The sequence below is a fragment of the Suricata suricatta genome, chromosome 12 (genome assembly GCF_006229205.1).
Source record: "Suricata suricatta isolate VVHF042 chromosome 12, meerkat_22Aug2017_6uvM2_HiC, whole genome shotgun sequence".
Lineage (NCBI taxonomy): Eukaryota > Metazoa > Chordata > Mammalia > Carnivora > Herpestidae > Suricata > Suricata suricatta.
The window spans coordinates 88,522,600-88,547,991 of NC_043711.1; the positions used below are offsets into that span (position 1 = coordinate 88,522,600).

Consider the following 25,392-nt stretch of genomic DNA (forward strand, 5'->3'; position numbering starts at 1 on the left):
GCAAGAAACCCACCAAGGGACGGTGGTAACTGAATGCACTTGAACTTCTGAAAGCCACTCCTGAGTCTGACAGTAATGGCCTCATAACAGGCTCACTGCCAGGCACGCCTTGCCCTTGAGATACCCAAGGGAGGAGCAAGAGCCACGAGAATGACATTCCCAGGCTTTGTGGTGATACCGTGAAGGAAGTGTTTGCAGGTTGTGGATGCAGGGAAGACCCTCCAGCAGATGGGTCCTGGGACTGCCTGGGGACGGTGCACAAGTCACCTCTGGAGGATGTCCTTAGACTGAATCCTCTTGAGTTAGAAAAGAGGACTCTTCTCACTGGTGGTTTGGCCAGAAGAAGACGCAGCTCTGAGGGGGGGCGGGGCAGAGGGAGAGAATGGGGCACCGGGCAGCAGGGTGAGGACCAGGGAAGAAAGGGACCAAAGGGAGGAGTCGCAGAGGCGGCGGATGGATTGGGTGTGGGCTCCACCCTCCTCCCTGCGGCCAGAGCAGTGGCAGGACCAGCCCGGAGACAGCTAGTGCAGAGCACAGAGCAGAGGCTGTGGGGGTAGGGTGGGGGGACTCAAGGAGGAGGTGCGCCTCCATCTGGGCTTTGAGCAGGGTCACAGGGGCTTCAGGGAACACAGGGCTCAGGAAGGTCTAGCCTCAAAGCCACCCAGCTAGCAACAGAGCCGGGATTCAATGTCACATCATTCTAATTCCAGAGCCTGACCTTTTTTCACTCTGCTAAGAAAAAGTGAGGCCACTGGCACAAGGCAGGCACGGAGCCCTGGGGCCAGAGCGGGGCCTCAGTCTGGGTCAGTGTAGCACCAGGGCCAGGGTCAGAACCACGGGTCACCCTGGGGCCAGGGCCAGAGGAGGGCCGACAGCCGGCACAAGATAGAGTCTGGGGGTTACAAAAGGGCCTGCCGGAGTCCCCCCTACACCCTTGGCCTCAGCCCTGGCCCCGCCTGACCTTCCTTACCCAGAAGCGAGGAGGTGGCCTGGCCCTGGTCCTGGGGAAGGCCGTCCCCGCAGACAAAGGCGCTTTCTTTTCTAGCACAAGGGCTTGATTGCGTGTTGCCCTGGATCTCAAAGTTCTTATGAAGTAAGTGGTTCCTTGCCAGGGTATGTGCGTGTGCATGTGTGTGTGCACGTGGGTGTGCGGGTGTGCTGGGCCCAAGGGAGCTGGGTGGTCAGGATGGTCAAGCCCTCTCCCGGCCTCCTGACTTGGTATTTCTCTATATGCATCCTTTGCGCACATCTTTCGCTGTGTATTCCCCGCGCCCATGTGCGGAGCGGGTCCGTGTGCGGGAGCATTTTGAGCAGGTCTCTGCCGCTGGGCACGTGACCGCCTCGGTATGGGTACCTGCACAAATGTCTGTGCACGCCCGCATGCCTCTCTGCGTGCTTGCGTGCCCACGTATCTGTGGGGCCGAGTCTGCACCCGAGTGCTTTTGGGGGCTGTGTGTGTCTCACATGTGAGTCTACATGTGACACCTGGGCCCAGACCTCCCACCGCCGCTGCTTCTGGCTGTGCCTCCCCATCCTCCCCCATCCCTGGCTGCTGCTCCAAAGTGCGCAAGGCCTCCTAAGGTAGCCCCCTTCCTTCTCCCCTCCCCTCCCCTCGCCCCCGCCTCTGCATTCGTCTGGGAACAACCTGGCCCCTTTCAGCTCTGGGAGGAAGACAGGTTTGTACAGCTTGGGTTGGCCCGTACACTTTCCAAAAGCTTCCTGGCTTCCAGCCGACTCTTTACAAAACGGCTCATGGGGAATAGCCTAACAGGAAGGTGGGGACCTCACGAGGGGGCTCAGGACCCCCGCTCCTACCCCCAAGATGAAATGGAAGCGTCAGTCAGCTGAGCCTCAGCTGGAGAGGGGGCCCTATGTCCTGAGGGTGAGCTTGGTCTGAGGACACTCCACTCTCAAGGAAGGGACTCAGCAACTCAGGCTCTCGTGCCCAGGCTGGCAGAGCTGGGAGGGAGTGAGCGCAGGGAGGGCACGGCCCATGCTGGTGCCCCAGGCCATTCAGGGACCCGAGCCCTTCCAGGCATCCTGCTGGCCATGTCCCTAGTGACCCCGGGGTCCACCCACCTTCAGGGAGGTGGGCACTGCTGCTGGTCTCTCACAGCCTCAAAGCGGGGGTCCAAGGCCTGGCTGCCTATCGCTCCAGGCCCACAGACCCGCTGGACCCCAAATCACAAAGTCAGTCTTTGCACAGTGCTGGTATGTTAGAGTGGGTTTTACCCAGCACCCACCTGCTTTCTCCCAGCCCCACCAAAGCACAGGGGTGGGGCTTCTGCCCTGCTCTCCCCACACTGATAAGGGAGATGACACCCTCTAATGGCACAGGCGTCCCGGAAGCCCTAGGGTGTTGGAAGGAGGGTTGCCCAATGGAGTAAGATCTGATCCCGAGTGAAGTCCAGGACTCAGGTGGCAGTCACTCCCCATCTCTGTCCAGGGTGGGGGAGAATGGCTCTTTTATCCTGTCCCCAGGCCCCCCACCCCCAGTGACCCTCTCCTCTTACCCATCACCCGTCCAGGCCAGTCTGCTTTGGGAACTCAAAAGCCAGGCAGAGTCTCGTCCCTGAGAACTGGGCACAGACTGACCTAGCCCCAGAGGGAGGGCAACACCAAGGATCCAGGGATAACTACTAAGAACAAGGTGAGGGTTTTGAGAACATTTGCACCCATGGTTGACTCTGCAGAGGAAGAACCACTTTGGGTGGATGTTTTATGTCTTTTCAGACCTGCTTCTTTGTTAGCCCTGCTGGGGTGGCTGGGGTGGTGGGGTCCAGGCAGTAGGACATGGCACCTGTCCCTGGGTTCGTTTTGGGGTGCCGGGCTGTGCACTGAGAGCACTGTTGGAGGGCTGGATGCCTCTCTGTCCCCTTCCTCCAGAGGATGATTATCGCCATCTTGTCTGGGGAAGGGGAGGAAGCGGCCGGAGGGGCTCGGTCAGCAAGACTACCTGCTCCAGGGCCACCGTCACTGTCCTCCACCCCTCTGTCTCCGTGTCTCAGAGGCACGGCACCACTGGGACTCCCAGAGTCGAGGCCTTGTTCCTTATATGCATATATTCTGCTTCCTGATGGGGATATTTGACAAGGGAGTGAGTCAGGGTAGGAGGGTCCTCCGACCTGGGGAGCCCTGGGGGCCCTCCTCAGGCCCCTGTGAGCTACCTGGCAGGCCTGCACGTGCCCCTCGCCACTCCCCCAAGGCACTCACCCGGGCCTTGGCAGCCTCTCTGGCTCTTTGCTGGCCTGGAAAGTTTGGGATCTGTGAATGGAAAAGCCTGGATCAGAGCTGGAGTGGGGATGGGAGTAAGGGGGGTGGGCGGGAGCGGTGTCTAGAGTTTTCCTGGTCTGGCCGCCTCTTGGTCAGAGCCAGGAAAGAGGCTTAACACCTCGGCAGCCCTGAGTCACCGCCTGCCCTGCCCAACCTGGGCCATCCCCGGCCCGCCTCCCGTCCTGCTAGCCTCCCCCACTCGCACTTGCAGTGGCCCTTGGTGCTATCCTTCACTCCTTGAAGTCCCTGAGGATTCCTGGGGAGCCCAAAGGTGCTGAGATAGAAAAGGGGAGGCCCAAGTGTCGTCCTGAGTGGGTGACACATGAGGCACACACACCAGCCACACCCCGGAGTCAAGGGGCCTGATAATTTGACTAAGGAGGCTTTGCCAAGCTGCTTGAGTCCAGCCTGGTCTGCTCCGGGCAAGCGCAGCAGTGGCCAGCATTGCTGACCTGACTCCCGAGCTCTTCCTACTGTCCTGCCGCCTGCTCCCCAGGGGAAGACCGGACAGTCCCCTCCCTTAAGTGCGTCCAGATTCTGAATTCTCCCATGTCACCTGCTGGCTGTATCAGGAACCTGCCAAGGCCCAGGGCTCTGCAGTTACTCCAGAAGCAAACTACTTGCTCTGTGCACTGGATCCAATCTGCAGACAGATGTCTGCTTGGTAGCCTTTGGTTTTGTGAAAATGGAACTTATCGCATACATTTAAAAGTCCGGGGTTTTAAAAAGAAACATCTGCATTTCCATCTTCTGTCAAAAAAACCACTCAGGGTATCGGGGAGCACAGAGCCCGCCTTTGCGCACGGCATCACTGGTGTCGCTGGTCGAAGCTGTCCCTGTTAATCAGGGCACGACCTCCTCTGTTTCCTATTGCCTATGTCTGGCCCCCCCCCCCGCCCCCCGCCATGTCCCTCCTGTGCATCATCTGCCTCGAGCGGTAGATGTGGGAGTCTATTGAGTGCCGGATTTTGAGAAGCGGGTCCACGGGTCACTGACACCTCCCCAGATGGACACAGACCATTTCTTTGTTGTGTTCAGGCACAGCTGCCCAGGCGGGGGGCAAAGGCCCACATCTCTGCATTTTGCCTGTCGTACTGAAAAACACTTTGAGCTGCTCCCGTCACCCAAAGGGGATGGAGGGGACTGTGGCTTGACCTGTTCTTGATGCCCCCTTAGCACATCTTTAAAAATCCTTTCTACAGGGCACCTGGGTGGCTCAGTCAGTTAAGCATCTGATTCTTGGTTTCCGCTTAGGTCAAGATCTCACCATTTGTGAGTTCGAGCCCTACATTGGGCTCTGGGCCAACGGTGCGGAGCCTGTGTGGGATTCTGTCTCCCTCTCTCTCTGCCCCTACTCTGCTTGCTCTCTACCTCTCTCTCTCAAAAATAAACAAATCTCAAAAAAAAAAGATCTTAAAAAAATTCCTTTCTACAATTTTGCCCACTAGGCTCGATGTCACATTGACTAGGCTGGAGTTCCTGGATCGCCCACCTTCCTTTCCTGAAAATGTCAGCACTTCCTCCCTCTCGTCTCCCACACCTCTGCTGCCACCCACGGACTGCCGGGATGCGGTGACGGCCGTCCCATTACAGCTCCGTTTGGCTCCCGGAGAATAATCCCCCTGGCCGGCAGGAGACGGCAATGTCTGGCAGATGTAACAGCTCCTTCAGATCCTGTCCTCCCAGTAGGAGGTCCCCAGCAGCATAATGGTGTCTGGTCTGCCTCCCCCAGCACAGCCTCACCTCGGCACACAGCAGGAGAGGCTGGAAGTCCCCAGGCCGTGTCCAGGGGCCCATCAGCTGTTCATCATGAGCGTGGAGCTGGCCACGGTTGGACCCCCCACCCCCCAGGAGGTGTCTGCTGCCCTGAGCCGCAAGTGCGGGAGGGGGAGAGACAGAAGCTCACTTGTGGCTGCACAGCCTGGGTCCCAGCTGCTCTTTCCGGTGTTCCTATGAACTCTGCTTCCAGGATGTGGCTGCAGTCAGCCTGGGCCCGGGCACCCCCTGGGTGCCACTGCCGCCCTGCACTCAGCGCTCCCAGGTCTGGTCTTGCAGTGGCCTGGCTCCGGGTGGGAGCATGGCCAATGTGGGCTCACCCCGCAGGCCTGTCTTCCTGGCTCCCTTCTGGCCACTCTGCAGGAAGACAGCACACAGCTACCAGCCTCGGATCCTGTCACTAGCCCCTTCCCAAGGCACAGACGGGCTTGCCTCCTGGTCCTTAAACCCACGTCCTGTATCTCACTCAGGCTGTGCCCTCCTGCCTTCTCTGGATCGACTCTCTAAAAACTGCTTCTTTTCCCACAGTGTCTAATCTGTCCTTGGGCTCTCCTGAGCGTGGGGGCAGGGCAGCCCCAACTTCTCCTCCGAAGCCACAGTGCGCCTGGGGGTTTGGAGGTGGCCCCTCAGGAGGCAGGCCCTTGGGCCAGTGCTACTTTGAAACCTGCTTTGTCTTCACAGACTCTTACAATGAGCATGCAAAACCATGGTCACATAAATATAATGATATTTTAAATGGCTTACTTTTTGCACTGAATCTACGAACAAGCCAATGCTCTAGGCCAGGGGTCTGCGAACTATGTGAAGGGCCAGAGAGTAAACACTCTTGGCCTTGCAGGCCACGTGGTTCCGTGACAGCTCTCACCTGGGCTGATGCGGTGCACAGCGGCCAGGGACAGCCTGGCCCGTTCAGGAGCAGGTGTGGCTGCGCTCCAATAAAACTTAATTTATGGTCTCTGAAATTTGGATTGGGTACGATTTTCACATGTCAGGAAATAGTCTTGGTTTTTCCATTATTCAAAAACAGCATTCACGCTTGGCTCATGGGCTACACAGAAACGGGCTGTGCCTCGTGGACACGACGCTGCCACCAGACCCACCTCTAAATTCCAGCTGTAGGCGGGTGGCAGCAGCCCTGAGCCCTGTCCTCATATGGGGGACACATTTGGGGATGAGCTCCTGCATGTCAAGGCCTGGCGCAGTGGGCAGAGCAGGGGAATGGGCACCCAGGAGGCCGTGAGGAGCCGCCCTGGGGGGAAGGTTACGGCCAGAGCCTGGTGGGCAAGGAAGGAGCGGTGTCGCCTCCCTCTTCCCGGGCGGCTAGAGCCGCAGCCAGTGCAGTAGTGGTGGGCAAGGGCTCAACACCCTGGGGCGAGGGGGGAGCAGTCTGCACCCCAGGAAGCTGGATCACCGCTCTCCCTGTTGAGTTTCTGGTCCTGCTTACTCAAATCTTGCAGCAGAAATTAGGCTCCAGCCTTTGGAGACGGTCTGCTGTCGGGGAGGCTGGTTTCTCCGTCATTTGCGTGATCCCCCTCCCCTCGGTCCTGGACAACTTCCCTCCGCCCTTCTAGCCGAGAAGTTACACAGCCTCCTGCCCCTTCTTTCTGAGACTGGATGCTGCTTCTCAAGTGGCCCCTTAGACTTGGGCCCGGTGAGTCCCAGCACCAAGAGTGAGACTCCAAAAGAGCCCCCAGGCTAGCACAGGACGGGGAGGACTCCCCTGCCCCTCCCCCGCAGTTACCAGGTCGGGGCCGGGCCCACCCTAGCCCTTTCCCCTGCTCATCATTCCTGTCACCTGTTTCCCAGGGCTGTGCCAGAGGGGCGGTTTGCTTCGCGCCTCGGACCAGAGGCCCACGCTGACCCCCTGGTTGGCTAAGCGCTCTGCAATCTTTCTGGGTCCCCAAATCCCAGCTCTGTCCTTATGGGCTGAGTACCTCGATGAGTTATTTCACCTCTCTGGGCCTCAGTTCTCTCATCTGTAAAATGGGGACTTGAGTGACCAAGGGGATGGAGAACATGGCCATAAAGTCCCGAGAACAAGCTCCCACTGGAGGAGATGCCTGGTAAATAAGTGTGCACTGTTACACTGAGTGAGGTTATCAGAGAAAACACAGGATGCCTAGCTGAATTTGAATGTCAGATAAAAGTTTTTAGTATAGTTATGTACCCAATACTGCATAGGATGTACTCATACCAAGAAAATTAGTTTATCTGAAATTAAAATTAAGTGGGTGTCATTTTCTCCTCTCCATCTGGCAAGTCTATAGTGACGGAGGCTCCAGAGATCCCGGAGGACCTTGGGACTTAGAGCAAGACTTTCCTTATCCCTGACTTCCCTGCTACATCCTTGATGGCATTACCCTCCTTCCAGGGGACAGGGGACTGGCGCTCCTCCCCTCACCAGCTACTCAAAAGCACTAAAGATACAAGCAAACTTTTCAGCACCTGACATTGGTCATTTCAATCAACCTCATCAACAACCCTTTAGGTTCGAGGTACAATTATCCCTGCTCTACAGATGCGGAAACTGAGGCGAAGGTGAGAACCTTCGAGAAGGTAGGGATGTACCCCTCCCCCTGACCCAGAAGCCATCTCTCTTCCCTTTGCCCCCTCTCTCCACTCTAGTTTGTTCCTTTGTCCACGGGCCTCAGGCAAGAACTGAGCCAGAAATCAGAGAAAAGGACTGTCTCGGCAGCGCTTGCTTCAGTCACGTCCAAACTGATCCCACGAACCCCTTCCTCGCGGAGCTGTACTCGGCTCACCTCACATACCCCCAAATCAGGATCATGAGGGTGGCCCCAGGGCTGGGGCAGCTGCACTGAGCTCCTGAGCGCTGCCCTCATGCTCTGGTACCTCGGGTCTGAGAAGCCACGGTCTGGAATGAAGGTGTTGGTCACTGGGCTGGGTGAGCCCCACTGCTGACCTGAGATCCTTCCGTGGTTTCCAGACCAGGCAAATGAAGAGCAATTCTTGAAAGAAACCATTTTAAGGAATTCACTATAAATGAAACAAGCATAAAGTTTTCCAGAGGGTGTGGCCACAACTGTTCCATTTTCTTCGATGCCAATTTTTTCAAGACTCCCTCAGTCAGATCTGGTGTCTGAGGTGGAGCGGGGGTCCCAGGCTGGCATCACAAAGGCTGGCCTGTTCCGACCTCAGACCAGTGGGATGGAGAGGTCTAGCCCCAGCTCTGTTTTCTGTGATTGAGGACATAGCTTTGCAGGCTCCTGGTGGCTATCATTAGGCAGACTGGATGCCAGCGGCCCTCTACCCAGCCACCAAGACGCTCTGAAGACAAATGAGGTCACTTATGGCAAACACACACAAAACACTGCAACACTGGCCCGATGTACTAATTACACTCCTCTGCCCTCACAGAGGCAGACTCTCCTTGGGCAGGCTCCAGAGTCCAGAGTGTAACCAAGACTACTGATCACTTATTTTGCATAAATTATTCCTCCTCCTGCAAGGAGGGCTCCTCACGCCTGGACTGGAGGTCTACAAAGACTGAAATACATCTTGGCCTGAAAACCACAGCAGGGGCCTCCAGGCCCCCGGGGACAGCGCTTCACCCAATCTCCAGGCTACACAGCCACCTGTCTGTCTGTGGGACCCAGCAAGGGCGAAACTGGGGGTGTCTGGCTCTCAGCGTGCCCAAGGCTTCGGCGCTTACCTGCCGGCCTCACTGAAAACTTAGGACACAGTCCTTCTGGGGCTCGAGAAGTGATGCTTCCCAAAGCTAAGGGCCACCCAATTCTTAACAAGCCTTAAGAATTCTGAGGCATTCCTGTGTTTTGGGGCCCATCCCGACCCCACAGAGGTCCCCCCTGCCCCGAGATCCCAGGTATGTGATGTGAGGTGGGGTTTCTAAAAAGGGGTTTAAGAAAGTGGCACGGCTGAAGTGTCAGCTGTGGGCGTTCGGGCCCAGGTCCGGGAAGCAGGGGTCTGCTGCTCCCTCTCCTACGGCACATGTTTTAACAGGTGTGCCGGTGGGTCAAGAGAGAAGACAAATCAACCCCCTGAACGGATATTTAACACGCCCCCAAGAGGGTGCCCAGAACAAACTGGGCCCCTCGGAAAGACCGTGGACTGCTATGTGCAGGTGGTGTATTCACACAAGGGCCCAGGCAGCAAGAGACATCCAAGTGCCACTGAATTTGACTTTTAAAAGTGTTTTTTTTTTTAAAATCCAGGATCAAGACCACAGACAATTTATTATGTAAGACACGGGGTGAAGAATGACCAAGGAAAGTTATGGCTGTGAGTGACATGGAATTTAGATGAAAAGGCTCAAGTTTGCTGAAGAGAGTTTAAATTTGGCTTTTGCTCTTGGAAACGTCAAAATAATCATAAGAAGCACTTATGCCTTACAGAGCAAATAATCCACAGAGTGTCATTTTCATTTTGCAAACAGGGACACAATAGCAGTCAGATATAAGCCTAAACACCCAGAGAGTTAAACATACAGGCTCGGTAAGATATAACAGGGGTTAGCATGCTGGTGGGGTTTTAAATCGAATCCGTATTGAACCCTGTGACCTACTGGAGGTTCGAAGTGGAACCGGGGGAAAGGAGCTTTTCCCTACAAAACAACAAGGACAACAAAGGAAAACCCAGGCTGGGCTGGACGTCTGTAATACTCATTTGCAGTAAGGCTTTCAAGATACATGAATTTTTATAGCATTTGTATTTTAAGGATTTAGGGCAAATACATTTTTTTTTCTACTTGATAAAAAGAAAATTAGTACTTAAAAGGTTCAAAAATATATCGATTGAGTGATTTTTTTTTACATAAATAAATTATATTGAATTTTAGGATTTAACAGCTGAAAAAACCCTTTCTGCTTCCACTGGAGGCAAAACTGAACAAAATGTTAGTTAAATAGAGAGCAGCATTTCTAAGAAATCTGTTGTCAGCATTATAGACCATCTACACTATGAAGATGTCATTAAATAGGATTTGCTCAATCAATGGATTCTGTCTTCTTATGCAATCGGTTACAGAATTTCTGATTTTTATCTCTAATTTGTAACTCCACCGTTCGAAGATACATCTGATTCTTCCCTTCTGGTCACAATTTAACAGACTTCTTTGAGATGCTCATTTTAACATTTACATAATTTATAATCCCAAATGTATAAAAGACAATGACAAAAGCATCATAAATAAATAATGCAAACTGAAATAGTTATGTCGAACTTTTGGACCTTCTGATAAATTAGCAAAACTGTAACAGGAAAAGTAAAAATACAGTAAATTGTGGCAACACCAAGAGAAACCGGTACCAACAGCACTTCCAACGTCTCGGACGCCCCCCCCCCCCCCCCCCCCCCCCCCCCCCCCCCCCCCCCCCCCGCGGGCCCTGTGTCCTCGGGGTCCTGAACCACGAGCTTCTTCCCGGTCTCAGAGCGTGAGCGGCCCTCTGGAGTGTGGGACACGAGTGGGAGTGGAACGTCAGCGGGGTAAGCACCGCTCAGGCAGGTGCTTCCCGAGTGAGAAGGGGAAATGATGTTAATTTGCAACGGTCTCAACTAACCTGATCTGGAATCTGGGTTCAACTGTGTAATGGAAACCCAATAGAGACCAAAAAAAAAAAAAAAGGGAAGAGAAGAAACAAACTTTCACAGTCGTTTCATAAAGGCGGCACACACCAGTCCGGACAACCTCAAATAATTTGACGAAGGGACCTAGCCAAGTGTAAAAGTGTTGAGTGACTATATTCTTGAAGGCTCCAGAGAGAGCCCTGTTCTTGGTGAAGGGGGGCACAAAGTAAAAACCTGCCAGTGCCGGGCGGTGGCCGGAGCCATTCTGGAGCACGAGGTGAGCAGCGTGCGGCCCCACGGAGGGCGAGCCCCTCACCCGCCCCATCGCCCGCAGCGACCCGGGTGTGTAACGCCTTGCCATACCCAGAACGGTCTTCCACCGTGGGGGAGACGGCACACACGTGTATAAAATAATGCCTTGTCGGTATTTCTTCTTGGTGCAGGAGTCTGAAAAACCATGAAGGGAGATGTCCTGTTCCTCCCAGTAAGGTTTTTGCCTTCTAAAGAAATGAATATATGCATTTTAAACCATTAGTTATATACTTCTGCCTACACTATTTAGTCCTCATGATAAAATAGGGAAATATCTTAACTAAAAAATATGCACCAGCACTTCCTTTTTCTGTGCTTTTTGGTTTCCCCTTTAGATTCTTCCCATTCAACACAGCTCACGGAAAAAGGAGCTCCTCTGTCTCTGTTCTTTGGCCCTTCGATGGCAAATCCCTAGACAGTTTTCTTTTGCCACGGTCCCTCCTCCGGTAAGTGGGAACTCGGAAGGGAAGGGGGGGCGTGTCACCACGTACTGTATTAGCTACGGTTGCTGGAATGAACAACTGGGTAACAGAATGAGAATTCTGTGCCTCCTACACTAGGTCGACGACACTCAGCTAATGAAGTGGCAAGACCCTGTGACTACTGACATCTGTGACCACAGTTCTCAGAAAATTAGGTAGGTCAGATTACTTATGGAAACACAGGTTCTTATGAAGGTGGAGTGAGGGGAGTAACAAACCTTTATGGGATAAGAAACTTACAAGTCACAATCATTTCTTAAATGAAACAGTTCTAATTGGTGTCACTGTTGGAGTCTTTGAGGCCCCCTTCCCTGGCCTGTGCCGCGTGTCCTCTCTCTGGGGGCACGGGCGCCCTGGGTTCGGGGCAGTTCTGGTCGCCGCCTGGCTCCTTTTCGGACCCGGGCGCGGGCTCTGGGTTGGGATTCAGGCTGTCCCCCTTTGTCTTCTTCTTCTTGCGCTTCTGGCTCTCCAGACCCACGACTTCAGAGTGTCTGGCCTGCTGCATGGCCGGCAGAGTCATGCCCATGCCCGGGGACAGAAACATGGATGGGTAAATGAGTCCAGGAGACACGCCTGGGATGAGAAAGGGGTTAAAAGCCACAGGACTACTGGTAGTTATTGCAGGTTCGGACTGATCAGTGAACGGACCGGGACCGGGCTTGTCTTCAGCTAATGTGTCTGTTTTTACATCATGGCTACTTGGCTTGTCTTCTACAGTCTTTTCGGTTGCCGCTGTGCCACTTTTTGTTGTGCTTGACAGAGGCGCTGGGGCGGTGCTGGTGCAGGTGGCGGCCATGGGCGCGTTGAGGAGTCCCCCGACCCCGAACATCTGGGGCACTGCGGCCATTCCTGGCAGCATCATGGGCAGCATGCTCAAGGTACTTTTGACCTCTTCGCCCGTGGGCATCGTGGCGAAGCCGGCCGGGAACCCCACCAGGCCCGTGAGGGGGATGCCTGGCAGATTTCTCATGTTCTGGAGTCCTACCAGGTCCATCCCAGCGATCAGTCCGTTCATGAACAGTGGCCCCATCCCTGAGGCAGAGTCCGCCACGATGGCAGGGGCCTTCAGGAGCTCACTCCGAGGCCGCCTGCCCCTTCTGCGGGGGCCCGTGTCTCGAAGAACAGGCTCGGCCAGGGTGTGATTGAACTTGTTTTCTGGGAGAAACCCCTGAAAAAGGACAAAGAAACACAGAAGCTGAAGGTTACTGGAGGCCAGGTGATGGGCTGAGGATGAAGACCAGGGCTCTGCACTGGGCTGGCTGCCCCTGTTCTGCCAAGGACCCGAGCGGGAGCCCCCTGCCTACCTGCCTTGACTGCCGTCTGGCCTACGTGTGCCTGAGGTCGCTGCTTGGAGGCCGAGAGCCACCACCACCACTACCTGCACACGGCAGCGGCGTCTGCTCCCTGGAGAAGCTCGTCAGAGCTGGGGGCTGGAGCCCAGCTAAGGACAGCCAGGTCTTAGGCAAGACTGATGGCTGCAAGGCCTTGGCCAAACCGAGCATTCATCTTTCTTGCACACAGGACGCTTTCTAAGGGAAGCAACAAAGCAGATAGGGGAGACCGGGTTTGGCAGGAGACGGACCTGAATTTTGGTCCCAACTCTGTAAGCGGCTGTGGAACTTGGGCCGCCTCAGTTAGACTTGAAGAGTGCGGGCGACAAAGCACCAGGACACCTTTCAGGAGTTACTGGAGGCGAAGTGAGCAGCACGTTCCCTGAGCCCCAGGAACAAGTGCTCACTGGAGGGTGCTAGTGGCTGTGTGCACCCCCTTCCCTCCAGGTCACGAGCTCCTGGAGGACGACTCTGTCACCAAACAGGGTGCCTACATGTTTGCTGAGGGAACGAGGGCATTCGTAGCGTTGCTGGGGAAATGCAGCATAGTGAGTGACGTCCCGGTTTCCCTCAAGGGAGACAATCTAGGTTTCTTTTCCTCTGAGCAGAGGCCTGTGCTGGTGGAGAACTCCGGGGCGAAGCACCACACGGCCGGCACACGGGGCACGCGGCACTGCGCATGCTCCGCCACCGCTCATGCGATGGTTTTCTTTGGGGAATCCGGGAACCTGCTGCTCTAACAGCATCAGGGAGCCGTAAGCCGCGTGGCGGAGACGGTGCCAGCCTGGCAACGGGCCTGCCTCACCCGCACTCCCTCCTTTGTGACTGTGGCTCAGGGGCTCCGGGCGGGGGTGGAGGGGTGATGAGGATGTAATAGAACCTGCTGGAGAGCCCACTCTGCCAGGGCTCCCTGTCCAGTTGCGGAGAGAGAATTAAACAAACTGGTGCAATTACACTGCACCTAACCTGAATTTGTTCCCAAAACGGCACGAATAATCCCCACAAGCAAGATTTCTCTCAGGACCCCCTGCCTGGAACCCTTACGTTGCCCAGGGAACTGCACCTTTTCCTCTAATGCCCCGCACTCCTCCCCACTGTCATCGAGCGCACAGAAGCAGTGCGTGTCCACAGAATCAAAGGCGCGTGTAACATCGGCTGCCGCTGAGCCATCTCCATCTTTGTAGAGGAGAGCATGGAGAGACAGCTCTGCCCCGTGGGTCCCTGGAAGGCTCCTCTCCTTTCCGAGCCAATGAAGGAGAGCGGCCCTAGCTGCCTGGGCTTCTCCTCGTGGGTCCGGTTTCAAAGCTGCTGCTATTCTACCACCTGCCCTTTGATCACAGCAAGGATGAGGCTAAAGATGTGCAGAGGGGCCACAAAGGCTCCGTAACACTGGGTTTGCAGGTCCCCATCGGGGCTGGAGTGTGGAAACCGGGACAGGCCCCAGGACAGCAGCAGGAGGTGGGAGGGCCCAACAGTGACGCTGGAGGGGCCCACGGGACTCTGCTGCCTTCTCAGGATGCTCAGCCGTTTGTAAACATGCCTTCCCTTCGTGCGAGTCTGGAGTGGGGAGTGGGTATCTGACAGACACAGCTGAGACCCACCAGTCTACTGCGAGGCTCGGACGCTGGGCCCCACTGCAGCCCTTAAGGGAGCACACTTAGAGCGAGAAGGCAGGCACAGGTTACACCAAGAGACACCAGAAGGGCCAGAAAAATACTTTTATTTGGGCCAGGAGTGCTAAAGATGATAGGAAAGGAAGTCAGGAGTCCATGGATACCTGGGGGCTGAGACTGGTGGCCAGGCCCGAGAATACTCCACTGCTTGCACACACACGTGCGTTCTCTCTCTCAAAAATAAACGTTAAGAAACATTTTGAGAACAAAAAAAGATGTCTCCTCACAACCTTTCTAAGGCCCTCTACTTCAGACTTTCATCCAGGAGTTCTGGCGTCTGCATTCAGCTTGCTGCCTCTCTTCTCCCTGATTGTTAAAGAGGCCAATCCTCAGAAAATCCACCAGATCCCTGCTTAAAAGGGCAGCTGCAGAGACGGGGTTAGCTGGCAATATGGGTTCTCAGTGAGCACATGCTGTGGGGTGGTCTCCCCAAGGAGAAGCAGCCGAGAAGGGAGGCATGGGGCCCACGGTGGCGGCGGTGTGGGCAGGACCGTGGCCAGCCCGGAAGGGGCGGTGGGACCAGGAAGAGCAGCAGGAGCAGTGGCAGGGCCGCTAAATGTGCACTCCCCCCGTGTCAGGCAGATGCTAAGGGCCCCGTCTGCATCACGTCATCCCACCAACCCTGAGGAGTCACTACCACGATCACAGCCATTTTACAAAGAATTTACAGATTCCTATTTGTATGAAAAAGGTGTCTTTGAATGTTCCTGACTCCTCAGGAATAAGGTTATTTTTGATGTCCTACATCTCTCCTTCAATTTCCCAAAGAATATTCAAGGAAAACCCGATCATGGGCAAAAAGTTCTACGAGGTGTGACGATAAGAGAACTCTTCTCCAGAAGCCGTGGTGTAGGCGAGCAGAACTGAGGGAAATATGATACTGTCAGCTTAGCGTCTACCTTCTTCCTCACAGAGTGGAATCTGCCCCAGGGCACAGCTGACCCTTCCCAGCCTGGGCTGCCACCACACCAGCTTTCAAGCCTGCATGTGACCAGTGACTGCTCTTCACTGGGCTGCTGTGTCCAGCATGCGGGGCAGCCGCTCACCCTGGCTCTGGGATGATCACCTGGGGAGCCATCCCTGCCTGGTTCCGATTTCTGAAGAGAGAGAGGAAGACTGGATGGACCGGGGCCAGGCTGAAAGCAGAATGTGTAATGTACGCCACTCAGCCGAGGGCCCCGGCCAGGCGAGCCGCAACCGGACCACTAGGCTTTTCCAAGACCTCTTCCCCACAGCCCACCCACAGCCGAGGGCCAGGGAAAGGTGTTGGGGTGTGTCTTTTTCCTTTATACCCACAAAGTTCCCTCATAACTCTCCAGTAGGGAGGGTGTGTTTGATCTTACAAGCCTTTCTGTTAGGAAGTAAGCCCAGAGCTTGATAAACAATGCCTCCATCTTCTTTTCCAACAATTTGCTATAAATCAGATGTTCTGTAACATCTGGGCATCTAGGGCTAGACAGCTCGTCAAGACCAGCCTGTATCCCGCAGGACCTTTGGCATGCCCCTCAGGTATCAGGAGGCCCAGAAATGTCCCTCCCTGCCCTTGTGAGCCCCTGACGTAGAGAGAGTGCTGAGCCCTCTCAGAACTGGGAAGCTGCCAGGGAGGCACATGCTGGCCGCCTTCTCCCCTTCAGACTGGGGAGCAGCAGCAGAAAGGTCCCGGGGTGAAGACAAAAGCTCTTCCTCTACAGCCACGCGAGCACGGTGCTCGCGGAGGAAGCCGGCTCTCACCACTTCCTGTGGGAGGGACGGTCCCTCCAGCCGCCCAGCTGCTGCCCACCCCAGTCAGGTGCCCCTCCCAGCAGCTCGGCGACCACACACAGCGGCCCAGTTGGGCTTTGGCAGCTTTCCCTCCTGGTAATTATACCCCGAGAGGAAACCTGCTTCCTCCTCCAGGGAAGGGGAGAGGCTGAGGAGGGCAGGGCGTAGGGGAGTCAGATGGTAAGCAGCACCGGAGGGAAATCTGCTTTTCTAGATGATGACGTGGGCATTCCAACCCGAGTCTCAAACTTAACTCATGGCAGAGGAGGAGGAACAGAAGGTGGTGACCATACCGTCCTTTCCCCTCCAAGGAAGGTGAGGAGGCTTGGCCCACACTAACTCACTGAGTGGAGACAGTCCTAACAACCAAAGGACGTGTGTGTGGAAAGGAAGTGAAGATTGCCACACACAAAACAGAACAAAACAAAAACTAGCCCCAGGGACATTTTTGGGACCACTGGGGAAATCTGAGTGTACGCTAGATATTAGATATTATTAATATTCACATGTGTGACAATGTTGATAGCTCTGTAGGAAGGACGCTCTCAGGGGGCACTGGCTGAAGCATTTAGGGGTGACAGGTCATGCCTGCAAGTTACTGTCAAATGGCTCAACAAGAAACAGAACATTGATACACACATCTAGAAGACAAACACAACTACACAGACCCGTGCGTGCGCACACACACGTCTCACGAGCGAGCACTATGTGCTGGGCACTCAGAGATGGATCCCACAGCCTGACTGTGGCCTGTGGAGCCCGCCCGGCTGGGCCGCAGCACACAGCACCCACAGCAGAAGGGGCTGAAGGAAGAGGTTTCTTGATTTGAATCTGTTTCCAGAAGCAGGGGTGGGGTGGGTGGGCAGTGAGGTGGTCTCCACGGAAGACACCGGGCGGGCTCCTGTCCCAGCGGAGCTGTGGGAGACAGCGCTGAGGGGAGGCTGCCCTCCCGGAGTCCAGCAGAGTGCTGCTGTCTGGGCCTCGCTGGCCCTTCCCCAGCGGGGAGGCCGGGCAGCCGCCAGGACCAGGCGGACAAGCGCGTCCTCGCCCGGCTTTCCCGCAGGAAGAGGGCGTTCTAGGCAGGGCTGGGTTTATTTAACAAGGGAGGAAAAGTGCGTCTCTGGTAAAAGGCTGGCTGGCAAGAGCTCAGAAATGGGTGTTCTGGCAAGGGGTCTGCATCTGCAGGAGAGTGATGAACACTAATTTCCAGAGAACATGAGGGACACTGTGAGACACAGAAAGAAATAAGAGGGCCAAGGAGGAAAGCACGTGGTTGTTCTGACATGTCTCTAAACCAAGCGTTCAGAAGCTGCAACAAAGCAAGGGCCACAGTCTCTCCTGGCTCCTTCCACGTGACGCGCTGCGCGGGGACACAAGGAGGACGTGGGGAGACGGCCTGAGGGCTGGAGAAACGCGGCTGGGCGGAGAGCTACGGCTGTGTCAGCTCGCACAGCACAGGCGGGTCTGAGGAAAGGGGTGGGGGCGACACTCTCTGAAGTAAAGCAAGAGAGGGACGGAAGGGCAGTTTTCCAGGGTGATAAGCTTTCTGGGGAGCAAGTGGCTGACCCTGGGACAGGGCCCAGCCCCCCTCTTGGAGCAGCTACGGTGGGGGACAAAGGTGAGGGAGGGCAGGGATGTGTGCAGAGCCGCTGGACCAACCCACCAGGCGACACCGGTCACAGCCTCCTTTAAAACATGAAGAAACAACTTCCTTATTTCTGTGAAAGGAGGAGGAAAATGACTAGGGTGAGTGGTCTTCTGGAGCTGGAGGAAGAAAATCACGTCCGGGCAGTCCCACTAAGCAGGGGCTTCAGACCCAAGGAAAGCTGCAGCTGGCAGGGCCCGGAGGAGAGGGCATTCAGGAAAGCCTGGGGTTTGAGGGACCACTCGAGGGGGGCAGATGCCCAGGAGGTTGCTGAGAGGCTCCCTGTTTGGGGACGACATACTTTTAGGAGGTTAGAAGTGCATTTATGTGTAATTTGCCTAAGCTCAACCCTTTCTCGGGTTGAAATGTTATTACTGCCCCTAGAGGTTCTAACTTTGCGATTCCAAATCTGTACTCTGAGCTATAATTAACTCAGATGCGTTAGGCTACAAGTATTTCACAGATGTCTTTGAAGCCTCTTCCAGGCTCATGATTCTATGCGAGGAATAGGCAGTGCTTGGAGTCAGCTGTTTTTCATCACCAGCGAGGATGGACTAGGAGGAAATGTCTTAAATGGAAATTTCCAAATATGACATTTGTTAACACTAGAAACAGACTCCCGATAGGGGTTAAGGTCTCCCTGAGCTCTCTACACTAAAATGGGGAAGGGGGGAATTATCAAGCTTTGGGAATGGTTTAAGTACAAATTTAAACCAAAAGTTCTGGAGGTAAAGGGTGAAAACAAATGAGGACGGGAAGTCCTACTGCTGCTCCAGAGGCCCCAGCACCACTTATCTCTACTTATCGACTTCCTCCCGTGCTGGCCTCTGGTCTTCTGGGAAGACGCTGCCTGGCTCCCTACTTCCCAGCTGGAGCTTTCCCCAAGTCTGCAAGGCTTGGCTCCACTGGGCCACGTCCCTCTTCCTTACCCTTAGTCCTGGCTCCTTGGGGACAGCGGGAACCCTCTCTTCCCCACTCAGGGAGTTGACGTCTAATTTTCCAGGTTCCTTACAGCGTGGCCTCCTCTGCTTTGGTTTGTCTGAAAAATTCTAGGAGGCAAATGGAAATCAACATTACAAAACATTCTGTCACTGGGTCTTCTGAGGAGGGCGGGGTTTTTCAGCTGGTTTTGCTCTTGTCTCCTAAGTGGCCCTCTGTACAGGACCCAGGCAGGTGAGGTGGAAGGACACAGCTACCGGGCCCTCAGCGAGACCTTCTCTGAAGCAAGTGTTACTACAGCTGGAGAACAGACCTGAGCTGACCCGCTGGCCTCCCAGTCTGCTGAATCCCTAGCCTTCTCCTCCTAATCATTTCCCCCGATTCTCTCTCCACTACTACCTACCTACCTGTTGGGCTTTGTCTGTCTCTGGAGGGTGTGCACCTGTGAATGCACCTCCTCCTTCTCTTGTGGGCTCCCTACCCCCACATCTTATTAGTTAGATGTTCCCAGGACAGAGATGGTGGTGGGGTAGGCGAGCAAATGAGAAAAGGAAAACCAAGAAGAGACCTCAGTGCTCAGGAGTCAGATGAGAAATCTGAAGGACTTGGGGCACAGGCAGTAGAAGGACCTAAAGGACGAGTCCCAAAGCAGTAACTCAAGCTGAGAGCAGACACTCCTCCCTACAAAGCGGTCATGTTTCCACGTGGAAAGAATACGCAGGGGCATGTTCACGAAGCGCACTGTTCATGCAATAAAGACTCCTCTGTGCACTTAGGGTCTGGCATGGTCGTTCTGGGGGACGGGGACGCCAAGTTTAGGCAAATTCTGTCCTCATAAGATTTTGCACAATGACTAGGTACAGCACTCCGACATAGACTGTGATTTCTGTTACTAGAAAACTTCATGAAAATGTAAACTTAAAAAAAATGAAGACAGAAAACTTTAAAATGATGTTCTCGGTTGACACAGATCTCCCCCCAACTTCCCGGTCTCCCTGAGCATGCTCCTCGTCAACCACAGCACCCGTCAGCGGGAAGGAAATGGCAGTGTTGGGCACCAACAGTACTTACTGCTCCAAAGCCAGGAACCTCCAAGGAGTAGTCGGCCTGCTGCCTCAGCCAGTCAAGCAGACTCTTGCTGGGAATGGCTTTCTCGGCCTGGCTGCCAGCTGCCGGGGCTGGCTCAGGGGCCGAAGCAGCAGGCACCGGCCCTTCAGGGTGTGAGGTGCTCAGGGGGGCCTGCCCTGGGTCTTCATGGACTTCCTGGATGAGCGGAAACAAGTACATGCAATTAACCATGACAGAATGAAAACTAGTTTCTGAAAGGAAACCACGTTAGGTGTTCTTTGTGCCTTTCCACCCTTTCCACCCTTCTCCCCCTGAACGGGTGCTGGGGTGCTTGAGCAAGAATCCTCCCGGCCGCTGACCCACACGGCTCCTGCAGCTGCTGGCATCCCTCCACCCGAGGCTCCTCTCCCCGTCCTGTATGCTTGGTAACCTTTAATTCCCTCCCGTCTGCTTAGGTTCAGTGTTACCTCCTTTGTCACCATCCCTGACTGTCCCAGACAGCACAGGCCACTCCACTCCCTGCTCCCCCCACCCCGCCGGCACCCTTCAAGGCTTTCTACATAACCGCAAATGCCACACTGCAATTTACTTATGCCCCCCAACCCCGCACAGGTGGAATGCCTGTCTTACTCATCTCTGTATTCCCTGTGCCTATAATCGGGTCCACGAAATACGATATGGTGCCAAATATATGTTTGCATAATACATTTCTAAAGATCCTCGGAGACCAAGGATAAAAATGTTTTTCTAGTCACTCCACTGCCAGTCTATGATCACTACAAAGACACTATGGCTTTGCACCTCTAAAAAATGAGACAATGGTCTTAAAAGCTTGCAGGATTAGGCAGGGAAAGAAGCTGCCATGTCCGCTTCCCCCATTATACAGGAAGTTTAAGAAGAAGGCAAAACCTTAAAATATACCAAAGCAGAGCTTAATAATAAAGCCCTCAGGCCCCAATGAACAAAGTCTTTGGTTTCATTCCCTGATCTGCTGTTTTACTGGATAATCTTGTGCAAATTACTTAATGCTTGTAAGCCTCAGTTTCCTCATCCATTCCACGGGAGTAATAACAACACCTTTACAGAGTTGTGAAGATCGAATAGGACAATCACACAAAACCCTCAACACAGTGCCTGTCACAGGTAAGCACTCGATAAATACTGGTTATTATTATTTCTTTTAAAATAAAACATGGAATGTGATTCCTGTTTGGGAGCTCGAAACTCAGTAAGTAGGAAAAACCAAAACACAGAGAGAAGTCCGTTGTCACGGACACATTAAGCAAAGTCTGTGGGGATCTCTCCTGGCCAGGCGTACGGCTAACCTTGTCTGTTGTGTACAACTGTTTCCGCTGGGCCCAGGGTGTGCCGGCGTGACTCTGTGGGAGACGCCGTGGGCCCACTGCAGCGCAGGGAGGCTCAGGGTGCGCCCTGTGTCGCCCGCTGTGTCACACGGTAGTGCCAGGATCAACGTTCAGGATCCTGACTCCGGTGCTTTCTCCTGACCCCCAGCTCCTGGAAAGCCTTCCAACCCGCATGCCATGGCCACAAACTCAGCTCTGCCAGTTTGCTTTAACTCAATCACCAGTGGCTCTTCTAAAACACGGGAATAGGGGCTGTTTGTACTGGAAATGTCAAGACCCCCGGCTCATACCTCCAGGTTGCATGCAGGTGAAGGGTCCTTAAGACTGAGGGCAGCTTACAACAACAGATACCAAGTGGGACACATGAAATAGATATAAAAAATCCACAATTTAAATAACTGTGTGTCTGGGGAAGGGTTTGTTGCTCAGTGTAGAAAGGTCAGTGACCAGGCACCTGGGTGTAGCTCAGTCGGTTAAGCATCTGACTTTGGCTCAGGTCATGATCTCACGGTTTGTGGGTTCAAGCCCTGCATCGGGCTCTATGGTGACCGGGGGAGCCTGTTTGGGATTCTCTCTCTCCCACTCTCTGCCCTCCCCCATTCTGTCAATAAATAAAAAGTTAAATAAAAGGTCAGTGTTTTTTACTTAATGGTCTCATATACCCACCAAGATTCCTGCCTGAAGTGTCTGCTCCTTCAAAAAGATGAGGTCCATCCCGCCTTCAACATGTTTCCGTCTCCCCCTCCTCCTTCTCGTGGCAGCATCGTCTCTTCTGAGGCTTCCGTTGACAATCTGTCCCGTCACTGGATGGATCAGGCCAGCTTGCAGAATCCCAGACAAGTCCATGCCGAGGGCTCCTTGAAGTGAACCAATAGCCCCAATCTTAGGGGTGCTGGCGCCCACTGGGAAAGGAGACGTGGCTCCTGGGGACCCCTCGGAAGAGCAGGAGAGGTCTATTGCGGACTCCCCGTGCCAGCCATTGAGGACGACGGGGGGATGCCCGTGGGTGGCGGAGAACTGGTCCAGGCTCCGCGCCTTCGCGTCCCTCTCCACCTCAAACTCATAGGGCCGTCTGTGCTTTTGGTCGTCCTTTGTGAATCCTGGAGCCAGGAAGCCCTCCTGCAGACACACACACAGGGCGAGAGAGGAGTGAATGCCACTTCCGTTCCTGCACGGTAGCTTTCTCCTGGCCTGATTCCCTTGAGCCTAACAGATTCCTAATCAACTTCTTACAGTTCTTTCCACTCAAGCCTTCTCAACTCTTAGCACCAAATCACCTGGACAGCTTGTTAAAATGTTGATTCTCCTTTAGTGGGTCTGAGATCGTGTGTGCCTAATAGGTGCCCAGATGCTACTAAAGGTGCTAGTCCATGCACTAGACCTGGAGTTACAAGACTGTAATTCAGGGAAGCTCAGCCTCCGCTGTGCATCAGAATCCACTGGGAAGTTAAAAAAAAAATTTCAATACTCAGTCTACACCTGGACCAACTAAAGCAGAACCAGCAGCTTTTCAAGGTCCCCAGCAGGTTCCACTGTGCAGGCAAAGGGTGAGCCAGCGTGCTAACAACGTACCTCAAGTTAAGCCGGAGTTGTGAAGCCTGGGTTTATAAAACCCATTCTGATTTCCCTAATTCCTATCAGCTGCCATTGTTCTCGCAGCCTTCCAAGTACTGAACACGCTGATCTGTCCGTGCCTCCCTTTACTTATCCGTTTTACGTTTATTAGTCATCGAGTCATGCTTGCCAACTCCCCCGCCAACCTGGTTTAGGTCCGCTCTGCTGCTAACCTGGTCTAGAACCTCAACTCTTTTTTTTTTTTAACTTATTTTTGAGAGACAGTGTGAGCAGGAGAGGGTCAGAGAGAGAGGGAGACACAGAATCTGAAGCAGGCTCCAGGCTCTGAGCTGTCAGCACAGAGCCCGATGCGGGGCTTGAACCCACAAACCGTGAGATCATGACCTGAGCCAAAGCCGGACGCTTAACCGACTGAGCCATCCAGGTGCCCCTCGAACCTCAACTGTTCATCAGACCCTGCCCTTGGCCTCTCAGCTGCTGGCACTCTTCTTTTCTGACCCTCACATCCCAAGAGCCCGCACACCCCTCCAGCTGAGCTGTAAACCCTGCTCTCTTTCATGCATTTCCCTGCTGCCTACAGGATCGAATCTCAATTCTTCAATGAACACTAATGGCTTCACAAAATAAAGAAGGAAAGTCCTATCCATTCAGTCAGTGTTTGCTGAATGAACGACTTAATTGAGAAGAGCCAGTGTCCCCATTCTCTGCTGCAGAGCCAGCCCCACACTGCGGCCTCACCTTCTGGATCTGGGCCACCAACGCCGCACCGCTGCTGAAGCTGTGCTCTGAGGCTTCTGGCTCCGAGACGCTGCTTCGAGAACCAGCACTGCTGGTTAACACAGGGGTGGGCAGTGTGCCCGGAGGCTCGTACTGCTGGCTGGAAGGCCACTTCCCCTTTAACACCACGTGGCAGATATTATCCAGCCGGTTGATTATCACGCGATCCTACAAAAAAGACCAAGAGCTATGAGGAGTAAGCACCAAGCTACCCAAATTCAGAGTCCCTTGAGATCACGTGTCAAGTTTTCTGAGCAGAAGGAGCTGATTAGGAAAGAGCACACTCAGATGTACTCACTTTACAAGCCTTAAGTTCTACGGTCCGGACAATGAAAATTAAAGCCATAGAGCTGTAAATACGAAGACATTTTTATATTACCGTCTAATTAGTCAAGTGTACTTTTTTAGTGTTCAAATGTTACATTACTAATACCTTTTCAAGATGTTACACATTTCTCTGAATTTATTCCTCAGAAACACTCTGCAAGCTGAGAACGCTGTGGGCAGAAAACGCACGCTCTGCGAGATACCTTTGGCCACTCAGAGAAGGAAAAGAGAGTCTTCTCCTGGAGCAGCTGGGCGATGGTGGGAGCCCGGGCCTCCTGCAGGTCGTCCCCGACGTCTCCGGCGATGCCCGAGGTCGAGCTCTTGCTCTCCTCTTCAGAGTATTTCCCTGGGTACTCTGCACAGAAGGGCTTAAAAAATCAGTCTGGTACATGGGAGACAGAAATGATCTGAAAGATTAGGACACCTGATCTGTCTTTTTAAAAAAATTAGCCCATTCTGTGCTGACCTATCTGAAATTGAACATTAATTATCATGCCTTCTCTTTCCGGAAAGTTCTGGAAGAACCAAAATGCAAATCCTTCTTTATGGCTATCCATGCAATCATGTGATAACTCTGCACCCACACCCCAACAAAAACAACAACAAGGAAAAGAGGAGATTGTCCCGTGTATCCAAGAACAAGAGCAGTGAGCAGCAGGAGGCTCGCGCAGAGCCGCTGACGAGAGGAAGTCAAACACTGTAATGTTCTGACGTGCTGAGGGCACAGTCCACAGCAAGACGCTGATGTCAGGATGGGAGGTCCCGACACTTACAACAAAGGTAAAATAGACCTGATTCATGTCAACACTGACGCAAAGAACCTAGACCATTTATTTCATTGATGGAAGTAAATGGAAATGCAGCTCATTCTTTTAACTTTCAGTAGTGAAAGTTTATTATCAATGTGAGATGGATCTTCAAAGACCCACTTACCAGTTATGAGAGAGAATAAACATAGGGTAGCAAAACGTCCAGGACAGGAAAAGCTGTGAGCCTCTTTGTGAAATGACGAGGAATGTCGATCCTCTGAAATGTGGAGATGGAGACTTCACTGCTGGCTGTGCATCAGTCTAGGGGACCCCTGACCATGAACAGGGCCTTGCGAGGCCTGTGGATTCAAGGATGTGCAAGACAGATGTGGCCCTGACCCTCAGGCTCTTATGATTTCATGGGGGAAAGACAGTCAGGAAAACAGTAATGATAAATGAGTAACTATAATTATAAACCATGGCAAATGCGATAAAAAGAAGCAAGCTGTTATGATAGGGGAAAAGAGCTTTGGAAGGACCTGCTGGTAGAAGGGAAGGCTGGCAGAGAGAGCTTCGTGAAGGAGAAAACACCCAAGAGGAGGAGGATGGTTCTTCTGGACGTGCTGAGGGACTGTCAAAGAGACACATCCAGGGGAAAAGTACAAAGATAAGCCTGGATTGGTAGAATCATCTAGATAATGCTGAATCCTGAAGGCCATGATAGAAAATTCGAATTTTACTCTAGATCTAATGGGGGAGCATCACTGAAAGGTTTAAAGAGGAGAGCCTGGATTTA

The 25,392-nt window shown here is 53.7% G+C and overlaps 1 protein-coding gene across 4 annotated transcripts in view; it reads right to left on the reverse strand.

The window, feature by feature from the left end:
• Positions 1-9,205: 9,205 nt before the first annotated feature.
• The window catches only part of CHD6 (chromodomain helicase DNA binding protein 6), a 151,056-nt gene continuing 134,869 nt past the window's right edge, over positions 9,206-25,392 (reverse strand). For 3 of the 4 annotated variants that reach the window (XM_029915998.1, XM_029915996.1, XM_029915995.1), the window contains 6 exons: positions 24,051-24,202; positions 23,482-23,688; positions 21,835-22,287; positions 19,808-19,999; positions 18,727-18,846; positions 9,206-12,555 (listed from right to left, as the gene is read on the reverse strand). In XM_029915998.1, the coding sequence (XP_029771858.1) occupies positions 11,659-12,555; positions 18,727-18,846; positions 19,808-19,999; positions 21,835-22,287; positions 23,482-23,688; positions 24,051-24,202 (2,021 nt within the window). In that variant the 3' untranslated portion in view covers positions 9,206-11,658. The remainder of the gene's footprint in view (positions 12,556-18,726; positions 18,847-19,807; positions 20,000-21,834; positions 22,288-23,481; positions 23,689-24,050; positions 24,203-25,392) is intronic. The other variant, XM_029915997.1, reaches the window with a different exon arrangement.